The sequence below is a fragment of the Neomonachus schauinslandi genome, chromosome 6 (genome assembly GCF_002201575.2).
Source record: "Neomonachus schauinslandi chromosome 6, ASM220157v2, whole genome shotgun sequence".
NCBI classification, from domain to species: domain Eukaryota; kingdom Metazoa; phylum Chordata; class Mammalia; order Carnivora; family Phocidae; genus Neomonachus; species Neomonachus schauinslandi.
The window spans coordinates 31,685,927-31,712,123 of record NC_058408.1 but is presented as its reverse complement, the minus strand read 5'-3'; the positions used below and the strand labels follow the sequence as shown (position 1 = coordinate 31,712,123).

The window sequence follows — 26,197 nt, the reverse complement described above, 5'->3', positions numbered from 1 at the left end:
AAAAGGGTTCAAAGGGCACTCTATAGAAGGAAGAGCAGAACTTTTTCCAAAGAAATATTTCATTAAATATTTTTAAACAATAAAGACTTTTTATAAACTAAAGAAATTAATATAAAATAATAAAAACCAAAGAACAATGAAAAGTAAAAGCTAAAGAATAAGCTAAAACAGTTAAAAAATATAAAAACATTAAATATCTAATGAAAGTAAAGTAAATACCAAATACACCAAAAAGTAAAAGTGAAACAAGGCAAAAATACAAATTCCAAAATTTAACACCTCCATGCAGATGGTATGAGGTGGTACAAACAGGTAGCAGGCCTTCATTGGGTCAATTTGCTGATTACAGATACCAGAAGTATAAAATAGTCTTTAGTCTTTCCCTTAGTCGCAGAAGATTCAACACTCTGTCCTTCTGCATTAAAAATATCTGTGTGGGAGGAAGATATCTCCTAAAGAGCACTGAGCTCTAGCTTAGTCATCTCTTCCAACGCTAAATCAAGCAAAAGCCACCCATCATCTACTCTCTTCAACCCTACCTTTTAAATGCAGTTTTAACTTAGAATTTAAGTACTGTCAAGTCCCTTATTAACAACATATAAATAATTTTTGTTTTGACCAAATTAAATTCAGCCATATCTAAAAAGGTAAAATTCTAGGGGTGCCTGGGTGGCTCAGTTGGTTAAGCATCTGCCTTGGGCTCAGGTCATGATCCCAGGATCCTGGGATCGAACCCTGCATCAGGCTCCCTGCTCAGCGGTAAGCCTGCTTCTCCCTCTCCCACTCCCCCTGCTTGTGTTCCTGCTCTCACTATATCTCTCTCTGTCAAATAAATAAATAAAAATCTTAAAAAAAAAAAAAGGTAAAAATCTAGTCATATTTAAAAGTATGTTTTAAAGGAAATATAAATTGTATATATTAAATCTGTCATACATATTAAATATAATAGAAATCACACACTTTCAAAGAATTAAAATACCATAAAAATATAAACTATAAACCATGCTAAATATAATTTAGTCTTACTATGATGATTTAGAAGGCAATTCAGAAGTATTCAGTAATTTCATTTTCAATACCTTGACCACCATTTGGAGTATCTCACAAGTAAGAAAGTAGTATACAATACAAGGTTTAAAGTAGAAATTTTGATATGAGAGCCATCTCTCTTCTTTCCATATCCATCTTTAAAAAAAAATTATCATTGCCAATCTGGATAATACCTGAGGGAAATGAGTCAAAAAAATTGCCAAAAGATCTTATAAATTCCCAAATCAAGTAAACCATAAGTAAATGGATTTCATAATGGCTTTATAAAGAATTTTGGATAGCCACATCAGCCTTCAAAGGCCAAATTCAGGACAAGGACACATACAAAGTATTAAAGATTCATTTATATTTCAACTACTAAGCCAAAAATGAAGTAAATATTTACAAATGAAAACTCTGAATTCCAATATTTCCACTTTTTAAAGTAAACATTGTCATTGACAAACACAACAGTAACCATTAAGAACTTGGAAACTAGTATTTTTGTACATAAAAATTCTCAGCTTACTATTTTCTTCAATAACACGTCTAAACCCAGACACAGCGAATACTACCAACATATAAGCTTGATGAAATTGTGTTGCCCTTATTGTCAATAATTATTCTGCAGATATTCATTACCAAAATCTACAACTTCAAATTTTTATAACAAAACTACAACTTCAAAATTTAGTTCTCACATTCTCTGTAGAAATAAGGACAAAATGACAAAATAAAGAGATAACACATTATTCCCTCAAAATCAAATAATTAATTGCTTATAAGTATTAAAACACTATTTTAGCTTATATAAAAGAGTAACAGTGACCAAGACCTTGAAAAAAATTCCCCAAATATTAAACAACTTCCTCTTCCAAGAAAAAAAAAAAAACCAACTTCTTCTTCCAAATATCAAATCCAAAAAACACTGGAAACTCAAAAAAAAAAAAAAAAAAAGCCATTTAAGAATCCTTTCTGAACCACTTATGAAATAAACACAAGTTTATTTCATAGCAACTATACTTGAAATGCATAGACCCTGAGGACATACAGTGCTCTAGTGTATTAAAACATACCTGAACTTATTTGGGTTTCATTTCAACCAATGTTTTCTATACAAATTCATAAGTTATTTCAAATAATCTCTTATCAAAACTAAAAAGAAGGCAAATTTTACAATCACACAGGTGACAACATTTTAAAGGACAGTTTAATTTTAATTAATGATAAATTTGAATACTACACACATCCTTATGCTTGGTGCATTTCTGCTACCATACTAAGACAAATTATTTTTGAAATGACTAATTTCTGGACACTTACACATTTGCAAAAGACCATCAGATGTACTAAACTGATAGCTCTATACTTTATTTTCAGATTCAAATGATAAATAAGAAGGAACTGAAAGAGGAAAAGGCTCTATCTGATCTTCACCAGTTCTGCCCACTAAGCTATAGAGTTTGTGGTTTATCAACACAGTTCTGTTTTTAAAAAAAATGTTTTAAATACAGCATTTATTGCTTGTGATATAAAAATGTACAGCCTTTCAACATTCTTTTACATTAAAGGTTTTTTTAAGATTTATGAAATCTAAAATAGGTATTAAAAATACAGCACAACCTTTTACTAATTTTACTTCAATAACAGAGTAAAACTTAACAAGTACTTATTGAATATCATCCATATGGAAGATCCATATGGTAGATTTTCTGAAAATCTACAAGAGATCCAAAGAGGTACTTGTCCTCAAAAACCTAAAATCCAGTGGTTGGCATATGTCAGGGTGATAAAAGATCAAGTTCAAGACAGAATATAACTGCCACAAGACAGATACCAAAAAGGATTATTACTCAGCAACTTCTTTTTAAATCTTTCACTTCCGTAGCTTCACTTTTACAAATTTCATCTGTTCAACAGTTGTTATACTTTTACAGAAAAAATGAATTTAACAGTAATTATTAAAGTCTCAATACCCTTTTCTTTAAAAGCCATTTCAGTACCTTGAAAATAGTGCTTCGACAACTCAGTAAGTCACTAAACACACACACCTTAGGTCAGACGCTATTTTAGGCTCTGAGTAAACAAAATCAAACCCGATCAACCCCCTGCCAGGGCAGATTACACTGAAGTAGAGGGTGCTTTTTAATCATCTTCATTAGATATAAATGTTTATACTAAAAGCAATATATTCTTTACTCTTAGTTATTCACACCAGATTTTGAATATGAAGTAAAACTCCAACCAACTTCAGAGAAAGATAACAGTCTGGTACCCAACTGAGAGCTGACAAGACAGTATCTCATTGTCTCTCCCTCTATCACCTCAAGACTATCCCTGACTCTCCCCTCTCTGCCCTCTCTCCCACTGCCCCCCATGACCCCCCCAAAGAGCTGAGTTAGGTGCCCTCTTCAGACTCAGTGCCACACACTGCAACCTCTCAAACAGCCCTTCCTACACTATCACAATCACTGATTTAGAACGCCGAGAACGTCATCTTTTTAGCTGCTTTTCATCTGTGCTTGACACTCAGAAACATTCGGTGAATGAACGACAGAGGGCTGAATATCTTCTTATATAAAAGAGTAACAGTGACCAAGACCTTGAAAAAAATTCCCCAAATATTAAACAACTTCCTCTTCCAAGAAAAAAAAATACCAACTTCCTCTTCCAAGTGTTTTTGTTCTTCTTCCCATTGTCACTTTTTGATGTCTACTAAAAATTAGTATCACAATAACTCTGGTCAAGCCTAGAATTAGCCAGGGATTTCCTAAATGGGTGGCTTTCAAAAATTGCTGAGAAAAATTTCAATGCTATTAGAAAAGGATGACTACTGTATTTTAAAGGCAGCACAGTGTAATGGTTGAATTTCGGCTCTAAAATCAGAAAAACAGGTTCAAAGACCAATCCCACCTCTTAGAGCTGTGTGACCCGAGCAAGCTACTTAACTTTCCTGTGCTTCCACTTCCTCGTCTTTATGAAAAGGTTTATAACCCCTACTGCATATGGTTATCATGAAGATAAATTGGAAACATAAGCTCTGAGCACATTTACTGACGTATAGTAAATACTAAATAGTAATTTTTATTTCTATTTCTGTAAAACATTTAACTGGAAGCTGAATCAGAAAAAATAAATCAATAAATAAGGCTTTAAACCATAATGCTTTAGCTTTATTAATTGAAAACTTAAACAAAAAATATCTTAATGGAATTCACTGAATACTTAAATACACATTTATTAAAGCTGTTAATCACAAACTACAAATGGAGTGTCAATACAGATGGGGGCGGGGAAGAAATGGTAAAAACCTAACTAGAAACTGACAGAGATACATTTGATCTTTAGTTCAGAAATCTTTCCACTACAGCAAACTGCATCTTTTTAATTAATTCAACTTTACAAGGCTTTCTTTAAAATTAAAATGCTCCCTTGAGGGCTATCAGTTGTTCACACCTCACTGTGAATTACTTTAATCAGATAAATGCATTAAGTACCACCACCTACTTAAAGAAATTGTTATTTGAAGAATAGTGAGAAGAGGGGTAGCTTTAAAACTAGTGTGCCTGGCGTGGAGAAGGCCTGTTTCATGCTCATAGTGAGCATCTTTATGCAGTCACGGGACAGCGTGAGGACAATGGCATCTGCAGGGTGACAGCAAAGGGGCTGCGGGAATTCTAAGGTCCATCAAAGCCAATTCCTCTTTACTAGGTGGTACTAGGTGCCGTTTAAGGAAACTTCCAGTTCTATTATTCCACTGTTCTCTTCTGCAATGTGCCCTAAGACTGCATGTGGTACCAACTTCCTAAATACCTCTAAAAAAATCAATTGAGGAGCACTTTTGGCAAGTTCCCACCAAGGAAAAATGACTGAACCACCATAGAAACATGAAACAAGACACCCTTTCCTACAAATAAAATTAAATCACTATCTGGAGTAAATCAACTTATCCTTAATTTATATAAACTAAGAGTCTATGTCCAAAATAAATACAACAACAGGAAAACCATTCAACTTAACAATATAGGAAGACCACAGTGTTTCAGGAGTTTCTCAAAGCTATCTCTAATGCTTTCTGGCTCAAGTAAAAAAAATCTTTTAAAAAATCTTCAAGGGGCACCTGGGTGGCTCAGTCGTTAAGCATCTGCCTTTGGCTCAGGTCACAATCCTGGGGTCCTGGGATCGGGCTCCCTGCTCAGCGGGAAGCCTGCTTCTCCCTCTCCCACTCCCCCTGCTTGTGTTCCCTCTCTTGCTGTGTCTCTGTCAAATAAATAAATAAAATCTTAAAAAAAAAAACTTCAAGTAAAAAATCTCTTCTAGTTTGTATAATACTACTTTAGCATAAGCTGAAGAGTTTGAAAGTGGAAAAAAATTTCTGAATGTTAAATATTTTAAAAAGTATTTCCAGGGAAGAAAGATTCTTTTAGCATTGATTGAGAACATACTTCACACTTAACGCCTTTGATTTTCATTGTTATTTTAAATAAAACTATGGCTGCCTGCGTAAAGTACCGCAAAAATGCCAATTGCTAATATTGTATATATGCTTTAAAATGTACATTTTAAAAGGTAAATTATTGTCCTCTACCTTAACAATCAAAAATAAAAATTTGGAGGAAAAGAAAAAGGGATATTACTTGAGCATAAGAAAATCCTCCAAATGAGAGAATATTATCAAAAGAATATCAGGAATATTACCTTGAAGGTCAAGGAAACAAGAAGGTTCCAAGGGAAAAAACCTGAACAAACTTGTGGCACTGTGGCCGCCCAGCAGAGCCCGAGCACCAGTCCCACAGCACACCACAGCAGCAGAGAACGGCAGCGGAGGCTCCACCAGCCACAGGGCACGGCGGGAACCAGTAACATTAAAAATCAAGAAGTGACCTTGGTTAGCCTGGTGATGGGTATTAAAGAGGGCACGTACTGAATGGAGCACTGGGTGTTATGCACAAACAATGAATCATGGAACACTACATCAAAAACTAATGATGTATGGTGATTAAAATAATAATAAAAAAATAATAATAAATTTAAAAAAAAGAAGTGACCTTGGATTAAAGCAGCAAAACTAAAGAACATGTGAACAAATAAAAGTACCTACTGAGACAAGTCATAATCAAACTATTACAATATAAACTCTGCAGCATCCGTATCAAAGTATTCATCAACAAACACTGGACGTTGATATTTGATTTGCTTTTTAGACTTGCAGGCAGCTGTGTCAGGGAGCACATAATGTTCCAAAGTCAAATACAAAAGTACAGCTCTTCTTAGCTATCTTCTTTATAAAATCAAAAATGACGTATCTCAAAGGTATGGTTCTAAAGAACCACATTAAGTTTTATTCCCGGTTAGCAAGTATGAGAAAATAGAAGTTTCACTTGCTTCAACAATCTACGATATAAAGCTAATACTTTCAGTAACGATGACTCCAATTTATCCACTTGCATCTAGATTGAGAGGGACTCAGAAAGAGCTCAGCAAGGAACACACAGCTAGAGCAAAAACATCGTAACCGCATTTGACCCACAGATTGTTCTTCCATGTTGGGCAGTATGTAAAGTCTCCTACACCACTTTACTGTATGTATGATTCATCAGTTCTACTTTCTAAATGTTAAGTTTTTTATTGGGTTTTTGGTATGTGTGGATGGGTACAAATGGGTTTTAAGGTGGACTCCAAAACATACATACATAGCAACTGTCCCAATAAATCTTGTGATGTGAGAAGACAGCAAGCAGATGTGGGTCCTGAATGGGAAGAGCTTAAGCACAGAGTATCCCTAAACAAGCCCACTGGTCCAAGATAGATGTGGTCATATATATTTCTATTGTCCCTGCTCCTGTCATATCAGCGCACACTTCAGATAACTTCTACAACAAGCAGCTCTCAGTGAATTAATCTGATCGTTTATTTGACCAGTGGTTGGCACTATGCTTGGTCCAATTTCTTTTATTCATTCTGTAAATATTCATTAAACATGCCAGATACCATGCTAAGCTTTTCTCTAAGGAAACAAATTAATAAGTCATGGCCCATTTCTCAAAGAGTTTATTTTAAGCAGGGCAAAGAGACACTTAGACCTAGCTATATGTCGGTATATTACTATATTAGACACATCTACAAGAACAGTTAAGTGCTAAAATATAGGGAGAAGCAAAATGCTAGAGATTCTGTGTAAACAGTATCCCTAGAGACAAAAACTATCAAATGCAAAAGCAAGCCTAGAAATACCCTTTCTTGTGCAGGGCATGAGGGATACTGACTAAGTTAGTATTCTTTGGCCTCAAGTTCTGATTTAAGAAAAAAGTAAGAGGCAGTTAAACTATTAACATAGCTAAAAATCAGAAAGGTGGATAACTTGATACTGGGTTGGATGAGTTTATAAAAGTGGAAAGTCAGTAGCAAAGGAGGATTTGTTCCTAAGAGAAATTTTTCTACCTAAAGAGACAAGATAAAGAAAACAAGACCTAATAAAGATGTACTGAAAACTACAAATAAATAGCTAGGACTACTAGATCAAGGGTTCACTAAACAAAGAGACTTAAATCCTAAAAAAGAGTAGTGAGTGGGGAAGGGGGATATCCTGAGCCAGCATCAATAACACAAGGAAAAAGTTCAGTAATTTTTTTTATGTAGAATTACCCTTGATTCATTCATTTCAGGGAGAACACTGTATTCCTGTTTAAAAATAGATATACCTGCACCACATGTAGTTTAAACTCTACTATTTCCTCACAGGGTAATAATGCAGCCTCTATCGAGCTGATTCGAGATCACTCACAATGAGAGGCAATAGAGCAGATTTTTAAAATTAAATTAAATCTATTAAAAAGCAATAGATTAAAATACAGACTCTGGAGCCAGACTACTTGGCCAAGTTTCTTCATTTCCCTGTGCTTCAGTTTCTTCACGCACAAATGAAGACAGACGTTTGGTACGCCGCAGGATGGTGTGAGAGGTGAACAGTTGGTCCGCGTACACAGCTAGAAGGAGGCACAGCACAGAGTGCTATGGCCGTGTTAGCATGGTGTGGCCGCCACTAACGCCCCTGTCACCCGCACTGCCGCCACGTGACGTAAGCGATCAACAAAATACAAGAGAGAAAGCTAGAGCACCAAAGCCACTGCCTGAAAGACAGACCCCAAGAGGAGGCATCGGCAACCCTGTACCGAGGAAGGCTTACTTTTCAGTTCTCTGAAGCCCTGAACCACTCTGGGGAACGCAGGGGCAGTGTGGTAACAGTAACTCTGCTGCTGGAACTGAGGACAGGCCATCGCTGCTGGCTCTACTTCACTGACTGCTGGCAAGCATGGGGGAGTGACAACAGCAAGTCCCTTGGAAATCTACCAGGAAGAGTATTAAGATCTAAGTGTTGGCGCTTCACTCTTGGATAGTTGCAGCAGAAGTTATTAGGGAAGTTGTCCCGCCAGGGAGACATCCGTGAAAATATGGGCCAACCAGTCTGTGAGACATCATCAGAACCGGTTCTACTAACCCTAGGGAACACGATAGGGAAACACAACCAACCACTCTCATGGCAATTTTTTTTTTTTTTAAGATTTTTATTTATTTATTTGAGAGAGAGAGAGCTCATGAGAGGGGGGAGGGTCAGAGGGAGAAGCAGACTCCCTGTTGAGCAGGAAGCCCGATGTGCGGCTCGATCCTGGGACTCCAGGATCATGACCTGAGCTGAAGGCAGTCGCTTAACCAACTGAGCCACCCAGGCGCCCTCATGGCAATTTTTTTAACTTGTGGGACCCTCCATATGAAACTACTTCCCAGTGTTCTAAAATGTGCTGTTTTCAAAAAATCAATGTAATGCCTTTGAAACAAGTCCAAATAGCCATAGGTCAAATGAAGATCACCCCTTTACCAGAGTTAGCTATATTAAATTATATTTCAACAACTAATACCATTTCAAAACACCAACTAAAACTTAGTTAAATAATAATTTCTCTCTGAAGATATTTATGAAGTAAGCTACACAAGACAAATGAAAGAATTTAGAACCTCTCTATTAGAAAGTGAACAAGAAAAACACATCAAATATCTTAATGTAGTATCATCAATCTTAGCATAAACCACATTTATCCTGAGCATGGTATTTTCTATTGGATCAAACAGTCAGTCTTCAAAAAATAAAGCCCACCCACCTGGGTGGCTCAGTCGGTTAAGTGTCTGCTTTGGGCTCAGGTCATGATCTCAGGGTCCTGGGGTCAAGCCCTCTCCCTCTGCCCCTCCCTCCCCGCTCATGTGTGCGCTCTCTCAAATAAAATCTAAAAAAATTAAACTAATATTCTGAGAAATGTAGAGAACATTTTCATTTACTTCCCAACATCTATTCCTTGCCAGTTGTTTATTAATAATCAATCATAATAATCTTGCCATTCACCCCTCTACCACTACCCTACCAGTGATTATTTTAGGAATGTTTAAGCCCATGCCAACTTAGGCCACCGGATCCAATGTTCTGGAAGATTCTGGGGAAAGATATTTTCTAGCTCTAGGCAGAGTGCCATGAAAAGCCAGTGTCTGTCACCTCCAAGGTCATAAAAAAGAAAGTAGAGCTCTAACTTCACTGCCATCCCAGAACCACAAGGAATCTAAATCTTCCAATGACACCAGTTACTATGAGTGGCAGAGCTGTGATGCAGAAAGAACCTGGATCTTTGATGACCTACTTCTAGACTTCCTCTTATAAAAACTATTAAGTTCCCTCATTACTTAAATTGGTTTTATATTTGTGCCCCCCAAACACCCTAATTTACACATTGTTTTCCAGGTTTATTACTATATAAGAATGTCATCCATGTTCATTTGAATGTTAGCAAAAACAAAAAACTATCCTACTTTAAACAAACTGATACACATATCAGACTCATTAAAATAAAAAGGTTTCATTGACAGTTAAATAGGAATATTCCAATAACTCTCTTTAATAATTTCTGGACTGTCCTTTAATATTTATCAATAAAGTAGAAAATTAATAAAAACATTTAGAAACATCAAACTCTCAATTTGACATAAAATTTAAAGCTCAAAAAGGTATAACTTGTTAGACCCTAAAATATTAGTCATATTTATACTATTTAAGTCACAACGAAAAGAAGAAAAGTTGTTTATGCTTTTATATAGTTGACTTTAGCTTTATTAAAAATCTTTAGAATTTGCTGCCCGTGAGTCATATTAATGGAATACATGGGTAGAATGGATTAATTGCAACCTATAAAGAGGCTGAAGTGTTTAACCATTTGTTATATTCCCAACTTCACCATGCTGGATAAACTACTAAAATACACATGAAGATGCTTCTAATGAGTAGTAATTTAAACAATAACAACCGCAAAAAGGCAAGAAAGGAATAAAAGGACACAAGCAGAAGATAAAAACTGGAATAACTAGTTCCTAAAAATGGAAAAGGGCAAAGGGAGGAAGGAAGGAGTAAAACACTCAGAATTCTTTATGGATAGGTGCCAATCTGACACATGTACAGATCGTGTGTTATGTAGGGTAGACTGATGCTTGTATCAAAATCGCTTTAGCATGCATTTAAAATTACAGAGAAATTGTGTTTTCTAAAGGAATTTAGCTTGTTTTACAAACACATCAGGTAAGCATTAATTCACCCACCTTCACTAATGTTGTGGTATAGGTATTCTGAAGAATTATTCATACCATAAATACACAAAAGAATAGATTTAAATTGGAGCTGAAAAAATTTGAGTCTTCAAAGAGAAGCTGGTTGTGCCTGGAAAGAATGTAAACAGACCACCTTTAACACAGATAGGACAACAAAAGATAACCTTTTTAATTGGAAAAGGCTCCCTACAACCTAGGATCACTCCCTGCCTGGGGACAAACCTGATCACAGCTATAGTTCAAACAGGCCAAAAAAAAGCAGGCAGGGCTGGTGGAGTCAGGAACATGTGTGACTTCCTACCTAAAATTAGCCATGCCCATTTAACCACAAGCTGGGTTGGGCTCCTCTATTTTAAGGTGTGCAGCTCCAAATTGCTTAAGAGCATATAATTGCTGGCCAGTTTCTGGAGTTAAGAGTGTCAGCAGACTTTCCACCAAGTCTTTAGAATGGACATCTTTGTCTCCACAAAATCCCACACTTAATTGCCAAGTTATCTAGCATCTAAGTACATGGCAAGTGAAATCACACACTGGAAATATCCATGAAAACATATCACACAAGGACACATCAAAAAGGAAATAAGCAAAAAGAGACAGCCCTTATTCCTTTCCACTACACCTCCCCCTGATGCACACATACTATATATGACAAAAATAGGGGGGGAAACTGACAAAAGTGTCCTCGTCTTTGCAGGAAATTATATAGAACTGACAGTTGAAACCCTTCCAAGTAATGTCACACCATTATTTACCTCCCTCTGAAAGTGCTTTGCTACTGGAGTAAATCCAACAGAAGGGGCTATTCAATCTGTATTCTGCATTCCGGAAACATTAGAAGGGAATTGGTGTGGCTTCATTGTACCGGCAAGAGATTTTCACTAATGTTTAAAAAAGGAACTAAGTTTTCAAAGACAAATGAAAGAAAATGAAAAGGTGTTCATTACCGCCAAAACGATCGATCACTCTATCAAAGCTGAGTTCTAAGTTATATGGCCTTAACGTACACCTGAAATTTAAGCTGCACAGATAACATTCATGGTTTCTACAATCTCATGGCAAAAACCTAACATCTACTTTACTAACAGCACCTTGAGACACTAGATGCAGAATATACATTTAGTACCATTATTATGCTGATACTATCATGTTCTAGCAGTCTACAACACTAACACTTGTTTTGATAGACTCAGTTATTTTAAGAATGAACAAAACACACATACCTTCATTTTCAGAGGCATGACATTTCACTTTCAATACCAAGTCAAAGGTTCTTTCTGGATTTTCCCTAAAAGAAAAAGAACTTTGTTTTATTTATTTCCTGTGACAAATAAGCATCTCTGCAGAGTTTATATTTTCTTAACTCAAAAAACTAATCATCTTCTTGTTACAATGTAATCTACGTAACTATATGAGCACAATGCAGAAATAACAGTTTTTTCCCAGTTCAGTAATGTAAGAGGCTTAGGAGTTCTGAGACCCAGGGCAAACATTTAACCTCTGAGCCTATTTTCTCACCTATAAAGTGCCTTGCTCACTTCAGAGAATAGTTGTGAGTATTATAAATCAACTAATTTATGTGGAAGTACTTTTTAAAAGTATTAAGTGCTTTATAAATGTGAAGCATTGACTTTATCTTATTGAATCAAAATTGGAAAGTCAGTATGCTCCTAAGTATTTCTACCTTTTCCTGCCAACAAAGCTGGCCAGCAGGTTCTCAGGCTTTTTTTTAAAGGACTTACAGTATAAGTGTAAATGATGAATACCTGGTTCCACCTGCCACATTCTAGACCACCATAAAACAGTTACGATGCTCCTAAATTTGACACTTTGCATATGCTTCTCTTGAAATATAATTATTGCAAAGCATGTTTAAAGTAGCAAACTGTACATAAACTGCAAGGCTAAAAAGAACAACAACAAAAACCTTGTTTTACTTCAATTATCTTTAGAGAAATTAGAAAAAGGCATCTACCTTAATACTAGATTTTCCCACCAGGTACAGTAGATTGCTTTGCTTCATTCAGAAGTTACCCACTTCTTTGTTAACTTCTCACACATTCAACCAATTCATTGGTTTAGTTTCAAAAAGCAAACTGAAATCTACTGAGACACATTTTCTTTAACAGTTTTGTTTTAATCTCTTTCTGCTAGAAGATAAAAGATGAAGCAAAATCTGATACCACAATGTCCACGTGACCAAAGTGTTAATCTATCTGTTATTCCTGCGAAGGAGACCTTAGTGTCTTTGCATATTGGCTGTTTTAAAAATGTACTTCCTTTAATAAAGAATGCCAGTTTTGGCTTCTAAATAAACACTCATTTTTTCTAAATTTATTACAAGAATCTAGAATCACAGGAAGTGACAAGCTATATAAATTAATTTGCAAATATACATTTCCTCAGCCTTCCAACTAGTAACTTGTTTCAATGGAAATAATATGGATTTAGGTGACCTCCTCCCTCCTAATCCAATTAATGTCAAAAAGTATACTTTTTAAATCACTTACCCTGCCCCCCCATGTCAAACACTGAAGAAAATAATAATTTTCCCATTTTCCTAATATTTTTTGGAATCTCTTAGGTGTAAAAATTAAATATTGATTCAATTATACTGTGACATTTTACAAGCCTTTCACACTTATACAAATACACATAATATTCCTTATTTTAAACTGGGGGAGTGGTGTGAAGAGGGAGTAAGGGAAGAAGAAATTCTTCCTAAAGTAAGTTACAGGAAAAAAAACAAAACAAAACATAAAACTCATACCACTAAGACCCAAAACAAAATCACCACACTTCCTCAAATTGCTTATTACATAATTAATCTCCTGATGAAAAATATCCATTGATACAGACACATAAAAACATTATCTATTGGATACCATTTTGCAAGCACCATGCATACACCCAGTGCCTATGTAAGTAAATACCTATCAGAGGCCAATTTAATTTTATAAGAAAAACTGGAAGAAAACATCTGGGAAACTGATAACTATGCTTAACTATGCTTAAAAATGAAATGGTTATCTTCACGTTAGGGAAATACTTTAAATAACAACCGCTTAACCTCAACGCTGTCGCCTCCGGGGCACCAGCAAGACACAGACAACCGACAGTCACGTCTGCCACACTCCGGGAGGAACAAGAAACCCACAGCGGGTGGTGGCAGGAGCCGCCAGGCCTCCACCACTACCTAGAGATGCGGGCGTCGACGCGGCGCTCCCGGCCGCTCCCGGAGGAGCGGCGCCGACCCCGCCGGGCCGGGGACGCGGGGCCGGGCAGGCTTTGCGGCCTAGCGCTGTCCCGGCGGCCGGCCGCGCACGGGGGGGGCCGGGCCAAAGTCGCCGTCTGGGGGGCCGGCCGCCGCGGGACGCCCCCACCTCCCTCCCACCCGCGACCCCCACTCACTTGGTCCTGCAGTCCATGGTTACATGTCGGTGTGAGGCTGTCCGTCCCGCCCCCGCGCCGGCCTGGAAGCCCACTGCCCCGCGCTGGGAGGGTCGCGCCGCCCCCGCCCACGCTGGCCGCCCCGCGGGGAAGGAGGCTACTCACAGCGGCGGCGGCGGCGGGCCCATGTCAGCGGCGCCCCCGGCGCTTCCCCGCCTCCCACCCCACCCCCCAGAGCCTTTTTGTGACAGCAGCAGCAACAGCGGTGGCGCGGCCGCCGCCCCCGCCTTCGCCGGCCGCCGCCCCCGCCGCCTCCGAGGCTGGGGCCTCTCAGTTCCTGCGACCGGGGCCGCCCGCAGCGGCTCCTGCACCTTCTGCAAACCAGGAAGTCGCCGGGAGGGGGAAGGGGCGCGCGGGGGCGCGCCCGCCGGCCTCACCTGGGCCGCGCGGCCCGCGGGCCGGAGCCTGAGGAGGAGGCTGGGCGGGGTCCCCGCGCCCAGAGTGGCCGGCGGGTCGCGGGGAGCGCAAGTGTCTGCGGGGATGGTCCACGTACCGCTTTGTAACTGAGCCAGAAACGCAAGGTGCCCCCTGTGTCCTCAGCCCTGGACCAGCCGACTTCCTTTCTGGGTCCAGTCCAGGCTCCAGGGCTACAACCCACCCCAAAAGCAAAGTAATTGAAATAGTACCTCGATTTGCAGTCTTTTCCACATCATATGCACACGGAATTGGATCACTAATTAATAGGTATTGTTTGCTAGAACCTTCGTCGTTTTGGGGCGTTTCATTTCGCTTCAGACTGCACTTTCGGAGCTCAAGTTGATGTTCCTGACTCCTGCCTCACTCCGGCTGTGGCCTGGTTACCGCTCTCTGAAATCCAGAGCTGCCCCCCTCCTGATTTAGGAATGTTCAGACATGTGCACCTGCTAAATAGACTTGTCAAGTAGCATAATGGTAGTGCTCCACTTGCCGGCACATATGGAAGCCAGACGTTCTTACATATACCACAGGACCGCAGAACGCCAAAGACTGACTTTGGACACATTCTCCAAGCGGCAGGCCTCATAGAACTGCAGCCTAGGAAGCTCAGGGAGGGCACAACTGAGGGGAAGACGGGCCAGTATATATAAAAAGCTAAAATTTACAGGGCACTAAAGTCCGTTAAGCAGGTTATATGCATTGTCACAGTACTTGCCATAACTCTATGTGATAGATACTTGCATCAGCATTTTATGGATGAAGAAACAGGCCAAGCTAATCCAGTAGGTGATGGCAGAGCTGGATTTCAGAACAGGTCTGCTTGATGCTGATAATTTCCTTCTACCACGTACTGCCTCTCCACGTTCTGCTGCCTTATATCTAGAATCTACTGAGAAGAGATATAGAAAAAGTCTTGATTGTCCAGGCCTGGACTCTTACACAGAGATCTTCAGGAGAAGACTTCTCCCGCCAACTTGACACATGGCCACAGTGTTTTTCAGCCACATAGGGGTTGCTTCAGACTTTATTCATGCAAAAGGTAAGATGATGAGAGGAAACCAAATGTGGTATGAATAGAGTATGAGTCATGAGACATAAAAGTCATACAAGGAGTCTTGGGAATTAAAGAAATCAGAAGCAAAAACCTAACATTAAATTCAGTTACGCAGATCTTAAATGTTCTTGCCAAAGGTAGGTGTTACTTGGTCAACAAAACGAAATATATTTTGTAGACACAGACCTGATAGTTAAAAATAAGGTCAGGACATAATAGGGAAACAAAAATATTAGATTTAAGCATGGTATGTGCTGTCATAGCTTGACTTGGGGTGAGACACTTCAGTTTCTCAGTTCCTACATTTGTAAAATGGGAATTATTACTTGTATATCACATGAGCAATGTGATATTCAAGTTAAAAAGTACTACACATTTGTGTGATCTTTTAGGAAATTATTCTGTGGATTTCGGTTTCACAATTAGGCAGTCTATACCACATAAATTTTTTCCCAAATGAAGCTTTTTTCTACCTAAGAACTTACCATAGTCCAAAGCCTTGAAAAAAATTCTGTAAACTAAAAACCACTTCTGCACCAGTGTTACTAAATTTCTCAAACTTCTCCTTTCATTATAATTAACTCTTTTCCCAAGAAAAGGAACCCTACCTGGGAAGATGCCTACATCAGGAGTATTTGTTAGTGGTAAGAAAATATTAATACAATTGTTTTCCCTCTCCATTTGTTGGGATTTAAGTGACAGTCATACCCCTGCATAATATAAAATGTTATTTTTTTAATCTGTCTTAAGTATATGAAGGGAAAACACTGCATATGCGCACACAAAGCAAATCTTTTTAAACCAGCTCTTAGGCTGACCGTGATGAGGAGATTTATTTATCTGTTCTGATATTACTGAGTTAAAAGGGATAGGAACACAGAAGGACACAATTTGCATGATTTGTTAAAAATTACTAAAAAAGGAAATTTTTGTACACTTATTTTGGTGATATGTTTAATGAAGCCAGTAGTATAATTTTAGCAATGTTCATTTCATATGGAACTTCTGATATGACCGATAGAGAAGTGTGCAAAGGGCAAGCCTTCAAGTTGGTATTATATCTTCACAAGATCATATTTCAGCAATAATATTTCTTATTTGACAATTGATACTAACATTTTTCAGGACCACAGTAGTCAAAGAACATGGTCTATATTGTTGCCAAAGAACATAGTCTATAAACTATTAGTCTTTTTTCAGTGTTTTAAGCTCATTTTAAATTTTTGGCATGTGTTTATAAAGAGTGTGTGTTCAGCAGGTCTTGGGCAAGGTGTTCTAAAATATGTCCTTGATCAGAACTTGCCTATGGTTTTGCCATAGCTTGCTTGCCCCAAATTGCAATTATGTGCTATTCCCAAATAAACCCATTTTTTGCTGGAAAAATAACTGACAGTTTTATTTTTAAGGTTAACATTATTTTGGTGATCAGAAATGGGATCCAGAGAAGACCCTCAGCAACTCTGATGCTGGTGAGCAAACAGATGCCACAGAGTCGATTGGGCCCATTGCTTTCTTGCCAACCCTGGAGTTTGAGGGTAAGATTTTTCCTGGATTTAGAGCTCCACTCTCTTTGTGTTTGAGCTCGCCAGGCTTTATTCAGGTTGTATTTTTAAGGCCTATCCTTTCTGAGAGTACTTGTTTGTTCTTTGGTCTTACTCCTTTTTCAGAACCAGATTGTTTCTAGTGGAACTGTGCCTGTTAGAAGTGTGTTGGCCTTTAATCCAATTCCTTTTCAGAACCCGACTGTTCCTGATGGAACTGTGATGGCCTTCCGTTTGATTCCTTCTGGAACCAGGATGTTCATGTTGAAACTGTGGTGTTAAGGAATTTTTCTCTTTGCTCTAGAAAAACCTCTATAAAATGGAATCCCACTCATCAAAAATGCTTTGAAAGTAGTGGGTCCACCCACTACTGGGACCCTAGTGGTTTTATGTTTAAAAACTATGGTCCCTCTCCAGTGCATTTCTAACCTAAATGGATCAACTTAACCAAAAGTAATTTAGAACTTCAGTGGCCATGATGGGGAATTTCAATCTCCCCAAACTTAACTTGTTTTTCTTAAAATTAAATTAGAAAGCTGCAGCTCCTAAGAAAAAACAAAACAAAACAACAAACAAACAAAAGACCTTGATCAAGTATTATGATTGTGTTATTGATATTTTCTATTACTATGATTGTGTTATTGATATCTTATATAACTGAATTTGCAGCTGCTTGGCAATTCATTCATGGGAGAGATGACTTAAAATTTCCTAATATGATGGCAGATTTGTCTATCTCATCTTATAGTTCTGCCACTTTTTGCTTTATGTAGTTGGGGTCTGTGTCATCATAAGCAAAGCAGTTTATAATTATTTTATTTGCCTGGCAAATTTATCATTATGTTGTGACTTTCTTTAACTCTAGTAATTCTTTTGCCTTAGCATTTAAATGGCTTTCTTCTGATTAGTATTTGCCTAGTATTGGTATAACTCTTTTCACTCTATTACATTAAAACTTACTAAGTCATTACATTTCAGATTTATCTAACTAGTGTTAATTTTGACTTTTAGTATGGTCTAATAATCTTTGACTCTTAGATCAAACATTTAGATCATTGCATGTTTTATAATTGCTGATATATTTAAATGTATTTGTCATCTAATGTTGTGCTCCCCATTTGTTTTCTTCTGATCTATGTGTTGGGTTTTTTTTTTTTCTTTCACCATTGCCTTCTTTGGGATTATTGACTGTTTTTATGCAGCCACTTTTCCACCTAGATTCTAGTTGGGAAGTTATATACTCTATTCCTGTTTATTTAGTGGTTATCCTAGAAATTTTAACTGATTAAATTCAGAATTTATCAATCCATCAACCTTCTCCCAGGCAGCACAAGGACCTTTAAAACACTTTTAAAAATGACTTTCATCAGTCCTGGAAAATTCTGAACTCCATTCTTTCTCCCCTTTCCTTCTGGGACTCTTACTATATACACATTCTCATTTACCCTCTGTATGTCTTAACATTTCTTTCATAGTTTCTTCTTCTTTTTTTTTTTTTTAATTTTCCTAGGCTGAATTCTGGATAATTTTGCAGATATCTTTCTGTTCATTAATTCTTTCTCTGGCTGTTAAATCTTCTGTTAAAGCTATCCATTTAGTTTTTAATGTATATTATTTTCATTTCTAAAGTTCTGTTTGGTTATTTTATTTTTTTAAAAAAAGATTTTATTTATTTTTTGACGGAGAGAGACACAGCGAAAGAGGGAACACAAGCAGGGGGAGTGGGAGGGGGAGAAGCAGGCCTCCCGCCGAGCAGGGAGCCCGATGCGGGGCTCGATCCCAGGACCCTGGGATCATGACCTGAACCGAAGGCAGACGCTCAACCATCTGAGCCACCCAGGCGCCCCTGTTTGGTTATTTTAAATCTACTTTCTCTTCATTCATATTTTTAAGCCTCTCCTTAATTTCTCAAGATATATTTAACATACATATTTTCAATTCTATTTCTGATAATTCCAATATCTGAAGCATTTGTGAGTCTGATTCTACTATCTGATTTTCTTCTGCTGGCTCTTACTTACAGTCTCTTGTTTTTTTTTCTTTTGATTTCTTTTTATGTTACCTGATCCTTGGAGTTTTATGTGCAGAAATGTAGTGAGATCTGAAAAGAGGAGTTCTCTGGAAAGAATATTCATTTACTCTTGGTAGATGTCTGGAGGGTCACTACCCAGTCAGGGCCCTTTCATACTAAATTCTCAACTTGAAATTTTTCAAACCACCCATGTGAGATCTGGTTTATAGTTATGAATCCTTAGGGGCACCTGGTGGCTCCATCAGTTAAACGTCTGCCTTTGGCTCGGGTCATGATCTCAGGGTCCTGGGATCGAGCCCTGCATCAGGATCCTTGCTCAGCAGGGAGTCTGCTTCTCCCTCTGCCCTTCACCTTGCTCATGCATGCTTGTTCTCTCTCTCTCTCAAAATAAAATCTTAAAAAAAAGACTCCCCCCCCCCCTCCAATTCTGCTCCAGTGTTTTGAGACAATCAGTTTCGCTTGAATCCCTTTGGAATGCCAGGTTATGAGGGTATCCTATTGAACTCCTTACATTAGGAAGGTCCTCAAGCCCCATGAGGCTGTAATAACAGGTTCTCAAGCTCATCTACCTTAACAAATACCTTCAAGATGAATGGTGGCTCTGGTGGCTACTTTTACTTATTCCCAACTTGCACCCCCCCCCACACACACACACTACCACCACCAAGTATTCCTTATTTCCTTGACTACTCTTGAATGCATTTAGTACTTTTTAAAGGTTTAATTCTAGGGGCGCCTGGGTCTCTCAGCTGGTTAAGCGACTGCCTTCAGCTCAGGTCATGATCCTGGAGTCCTGGGATCGAGTCCCGCATCGGGCTCCCTGCTCAGCAGGGAGTCTTCTTCTCCCTCTGACCCTCCTCCCTTTCATGTTCTCTGTCTCTCATTCTCTCTCTCTCAAATAAATAAATAAAATCTTAAAAAAAAATAAAGGTTTAATTCTAACTTTTTAGTTGATGTCAATAGAAGTTTTGACGAGACATCACAATTGCCTAGTTTTCAATACATATAAAATGTACTAGCAAGAACTTTTTATCTACCTAATAATATCCAACTTGCTTAAGCCATACCCAAATAGTCCCTGAATAATATATTTTTATATACTAATGGTGTGGGGGAAATCTAAGTTCAGTGCCTTTAGTGAGACACCTGTCCTTCCCAATGTACTGGGATAACTATAAAGGTAACTCCTGGTCCCCTAACCCTCATCCATTTGTACAATGTATCCATGTGGAAATTTGCCTTAGACAGAAATGAAGAGTCACTAATACCCAGGAGTACCTGCCCTGATAGCTCCTTCCCTTTTGGAGTATGGAAAGAGAAACAATATTGTAAACTCTAGAATGGTATTTTTTATATAATACTGTTAATAATGCTTCAACTTCAATAAAACTTAAGTAAACTCATGAGCTGTGAGCCTCACCAATTGTTTTGAGTTCCAAACAATTAACTTAGAAATAAACTTTTAGACACAATCCCCTCATGAGTTATAGTCTGCGTGTATCCAAATCAGACATTCCCTAGAATCTAACTCTGTATTGCCTCCTATTAATGTTCTTAGGTGAAATTTATTAATAGTATCACCATCTTCATTTATTATAGGATAAAAATCCTTTATGTAAAGTATTTAATAAGTCAGATTTTCTTGAAGTCCTTAGAAAACAATCTTGAAAATATTCTAGCAGGAACTGCCTTTTAGTATCAGCTCAGATAGTGTTATTAAGAAGAACATTCTCCAAAAATATTATTCTTTTTTATACTTAGCAGCAATATTATGAATTTGAATCTGAAGGTGAAATTCTACTTCAAAATGACATATGCAGTGGTTTTCAAACAGGGAGATGATAGAAGAGAATATTTGGGAGCAATATCTTTCCAGAAAGTATGCTTCCCCTGTTTCTGTCACAACTCATGGCCTATGAAGTTAGCATTCAATGTTAATTTGAAGGCTGACTCTAAGAAAAAAGTTCCAGTTTTGGAGACAAAAAGACTCTGATTATTCCTAACATCTTTATTACTAAATCTGAACATATCCAAATATTTATAAAAATCAAGTGGGAAATGATGATATTTGTTTCTTTTTCTGCTAAACTTTTAGCAAAAAGGATAGTAAAATTCTCAAAAAATAATACAGCAAAGACACTCTCTTTCCCCTGTATTTCAAGTGATTTGCCAAAAATCATATAATCAAATTCTCTTACCTCTGACGAGCTTCTGCTAGTTCATCTTTATCTTTATCTTGACATCTGCCAGACATTGGAAAACTTAAAATAGTCTTTGGAGTTAGGAAAAAACAATACTTGAAGCAGAGTATCACCAATAGACTGTAATCAGAGAAGACAAATTTTCTTTATGGACTCTTTGAGGAGTCTCACTTGGGTTACAAGAAACAGCAGTGTTTGTGTAACCCTGTGGCAATGCCTGGGAAAGAATCTCCTAACCCCACCCACCAGACACGTCACATAAATAAAAACATCTTTACCATATGGCAATTCCACTCACACCCATTTAATAGTCTCAAGAGAATGTGTAATCACATCCAATGAGCCACAACATTAGAATTTACTGGAAGGAAACATAGAAAGGCATCTAATATGACAATGATAGTCCAACAAAATCAATAACCCCTATAAGCAACCCTAATCCTCATATAAATAGGGAAATGATCAAAACAAATTCCTGTAAAAAGAAAAAAACAAACACATTCCTGTATGCCAAGTTATACTTTCCTAAAATATAAGAAAATAACTAGGTAAATATTACATGTACTTAAATCTGATCGATTCAGGGTGGGGGCATTACCTGCCAGCACAGAATTCAGTCGAATAGCAGGTTAAAAGGTACAATTCCACAGCAGAAGATCCTTAGACTGATAAGCAGAGATTCAAAAGCAGAGGTCAAAATATTTGACCACCCCCCCTTTTTTATTATTACAAACAAGGTCACGCTAAAAATAAACAAGGACTGGGTGCCTGGGTGGCTCAGTTGGTTAAGCGACTGCCTTCGGCTCAGGTCATGATCCTGGAGTCCCGGGATCAAGTCCCGCATCGGGCTCCCTGCCCAGCAGGGGGTCTGCTTCTCCCTCTGACCCTCTTCCCTCTTGTGCTGTCTCTCATTCTCTCTCTCAAATAAAATAAAAAAAATCTTTAAAAAAAAAAAAAAAAAAAAAAAATAAACAAGGACTGAGAAGTCTCCTTGGCTTCAGAAGTACGGGATATCATCTTATCTCTCTCCTGTTGTCTCTGATGTCAGACCCAAGACATGAGCAAGTATTTGCTAAGAAAACCTCTGCTTGTCATCTTTTCTGGGAAAGAAGGAGCAGCAGAATGAAACTGATAAAGGTCGTCTTAGTTTGTTGGGAATTTTCTTGCTTTGTAAGAAGGACCTCGGTCTTACCTGCTTCTCTTCATTCACTGTGCACAACTGCAGTTAGTCTCCTCTGCCAAGCAGGATAGCTGAACTTGGTGGAGTGGGACAGAGGCATCTGGACCCACAACTAAGCCTGATAGTCTGCTTGTGACTTAATGGAACCTCGCCATGTGGACTGACCACTCTTTCTCTCTGCTATACAGCCACCTCCCTGGGTCTTCTCTTTACTTCCCTCCAGGTTGAATTATGGATCAGGAACACATGACATTAGTATGTGCACCATGTATAGTAATTACAGTGTGTTCTCACTGTGGTTACTGAAGAAAACTACCAAATAGGAGCTACTAATTCCTATTCAGTGATGACATAAGACCATTGATCACCATCAACCCATTTATTTCCCTACGTTTTTTTTTTTTTCTTTAACACAAACACGTTGCTCTTTCCCTTTAAATAAGCAGGTATGAATTCTTAAATAATACATGCACAAATTCTTGGGGAGAGGCCTAATATTAGAAATGGAGGGAAGGCTTTAAATCAAGTGGCTTACTATTGAGTTAGAAATAATTCACTACAGCAAGCCAGCTGGCAAAACTACTTCCAGTTTGTGAAAGAAAAAAAATGGTTTAACATTTGAGTCACTGTATCATTTCACACACAAAGACTTCATGTACATACCAGAAAGACAAGCCTTACCACATTTGCATGTATCCTTTTATAGTTGTTGTGATTTTGCCAAGTGCTTTATGATCATTTTTTATTAGCTAGGGCTCTCAATAGTCCTGTGAGGTATAGATTAGTAGGTAAAACAGGTACTCTGCATGATGAAGCAGGAAGTGAACTCTCTAGAGACATTTTATTCCAAGAACGCCTGTGTGGAAGAATGCACTTTCCCCTGTTTGCCGGAGGCACCAGGAAGTAAAGTTGGCCTGCAAAATACTACTGAGCCATTTTAAAAAGCCATTTTCTTCACAAAGCACATATATATCTCTTCTCTCTCTCTGCCTCTTTCTTGCTCTCTCACTCTTGCTCTCTCTCAGTCACTTGCTCAACAAAAGTGAGCAAGGCTCAACTGGGTTTATATTTCAATTCAAATGTATTACCATATGGCATCTCCCTCATTGATATCTATACCCAAATTACAAGCAGTCTTAAATATTTCTGAAATCATACATTTCTTTAAAAGTCCTTTGTACAAGTTACAGGGTAAACAAAAGCACTTATATAACAAACTTAAAGAGTTTGTTATAAAAGCTAAAAGAAATTTAAAAACTTATTACTTACTCATTTTACAAATAATGAAAGCTAAAGTTGAGAGAAACTTTCCTAACATAATCAGTCCTTAGACAAATTGTATCTTTGAGGAAAGACAGTCTGGAAATTGGATTTTCTGGTTCTCAAAGATGAAAAAGCAAAACTAAAGTATAATTTTCTATGAACATTCATAAAAACAGAAAATAGGCCTTATATTATGAATCTTGGTATTTTATGTCATATATTTGTGAAATTAATCTCCATTTGACATAGAGTTTTTAACCTATTACATTGAAATTACATATTAGGAAAAGATTATATGGTAGGAACTTTTTTACGCAAGATGGGGATCTAGGAAAAAAAAGAGGTCAATGAATATAAACCGTCTACACAGGCTGCATGTTATAAGAAATGGATGCTAGAAACAGCCGCCTTGGTAGATCTAAATTAGCAATTACCTTATGATGGGTTCAATCACTCGCCCCTAAGCCAGTGTTCCAATATTATCATCTATTGTGTATCTATTGTGTCTCCTCCGGCTCCAGGCTGTGCTATCTTCTCCTGTAAGTGGCCATTGTCCTGTCCAGACCTTGCACTCTTCCTCTCAAAGAACAAAGCCTCAAAAGATGCTGTCCTTTTGCTTCAGCTTGTACTTTTCCTGCACTTCTAGACAACTCTGTGTCCTGGCTCCCAAACTGACTTAGTTGGAGTACCTGATATATATTCTCTAGGTAGTTATAAAAACTAGTACTTACTACTCTTCGGAGAGGTTCATTTTCTTTGCCCAAGAATTCCAATCCTGTGAACCTTCACTATTACCATCATAATATTCAAGAAGGCACTCAAGTTCTGGGGGCATGCTTTCAGCCCATCTATAAATAGAGATGACTGGCATACTGAGAGCCCAATGATAGGTTAAACTTTTCTGACTCAGGTTATCAGCTGCATTGTCTCCTCTGGGCTTGCTTTAATGATTCATTGTCCAAGAAGACCTTATGCAAAGTGAAAAAGAGAGTCCTATTATTTTGGTAATATGTACCAAAAAGTCTAAAACACATAGCCAGAAAAAGCATGCATAAACTCAACCAAGAAAAGAAGAGTGCTGTATACTTGTAATCACCAGGAAGGTACTAAGATCCTTTCTGGTTGCCTTACGTTCTGTGACACTGATTCAGGGCTCTATAGGAGGAGCCTGGCAGCTGAATGAGGCCAGGACACGTTCCATAGGATCACTGAAGTGACTTTTAAGAACACCCCAACACATCCTGAAATCAGACCTTAAGCCCTGTGAACATAAGGGTAGAAGTCCCCTCACTGTACTGGATGCACTTGGTTACAAACAATTCCTGCAAGAAACCCGGAGTAGATTAGAGCTCAGTTTCTGTTGACTTACTTTGTCCTAGGCTATCCAGTCAGACTCACGCATGTGCTAATTAATGTATTAGGACTGAAGCTTCTTAGGCTGAGATTCTCCATGTAGTTTGTTTGGCAAGCATAGAATTAAGTTTAAGTTGTAAGTTTATAAACACAATATTAATTGCTACCAAATATTAAGGCATGTTACAAAAGACTCCAGTCATCAATGAAAGAGAGCAGCAATATTTCAATGGCAACCTCACTATATCTCTGTTCCCACCTTTTAGTGCGGGAATTCAAAGCATAAAAATAAAAAAAAATGGTGAAATGTCAAGAAGTCTCTAATGACAAGTTTAGCTATTCCCACGCACCTCAACACCAGATTATGCTGCAGTGCCCTCTTGAAATCCCTCTCAGGAAAGGCCATCATATAAATTCAATTTTATCTTCCAAACTTAATCACTCTGGAATCTAAATATATTTAAACCTGGCCCTTTTAGGCCCCAATTACTGGTGTCCCTAATTTCCCAGGACAGCCAGAATGTATTGGACAGAAAGTTTGAGAGGAAAAAATATGATGGAGAAAGGATGTGATGTCATGAGGGAACAGGACTGGCAGTTTGCAGTTAATATTGTGTGCATCGCTACTTTTAGTGAGAACCGTCAAGCACATTGCAATGAGATTTTGATTTTGAGATACTTGTACAGAAACGCACAGAACATCTCTTGTGATGCAAGTGTTTTATTCAATGGTTCATAGGGGTTTAAATTTTTTTCTCGTATCATTTTTCTTCTCTTTTCATAAATATAATAAGGATCAGTTTCAATTTACTACTGTTCCCCAGTGTGATTTTCAGTAATGCTCCATTTTCGTCCAAAAAATGTCACAAGCTTGTAAGATAAGTTATGTGGTCTTCTTGAGTATAGTTGCCTATTTTTTTGAGAAATGAGAAAGAAAAAGAAGGAAAGAGGAAAAATATGTGCCAAGAGATTTAGTACATATTTTGAATATATTTTTCATTTCATCCTCATAATATATCGGAGTAAGGCCAAGTGTTT

At 37.9% G+C, this 26,197-nt stretch overlaps 1 protein-coding gene across 1 annotated transcript in view; it reads right to left on the bottom strand.

Moving 5' to 3' along the window:
• Positions 1 to 14,096, bottom strand: part of DENND1B (DENN domain containing 1B) — a 262,179-nt gene extending 248,083 nt beyond the window's left edge. The window contains exons 1-2 of the mRNA XM_044916349.1: positions 14,080 to 14,096; positions 11,892 to 11,956 (exon numbers count right to left, since the gene is read on the bottom strand). Coding sequence (XP_044772284.1) covers positions 11,892 to 11,956; positions 14,080 to 14,096 — 82 coding nt within the window. The remainder of the gene's footprint in view (positions 1 to 11,891; positions 11,957 to 14,079) is intronic.
• Positions 14,097 to 26,197: the final 12,101 nt, after the last annotated feature.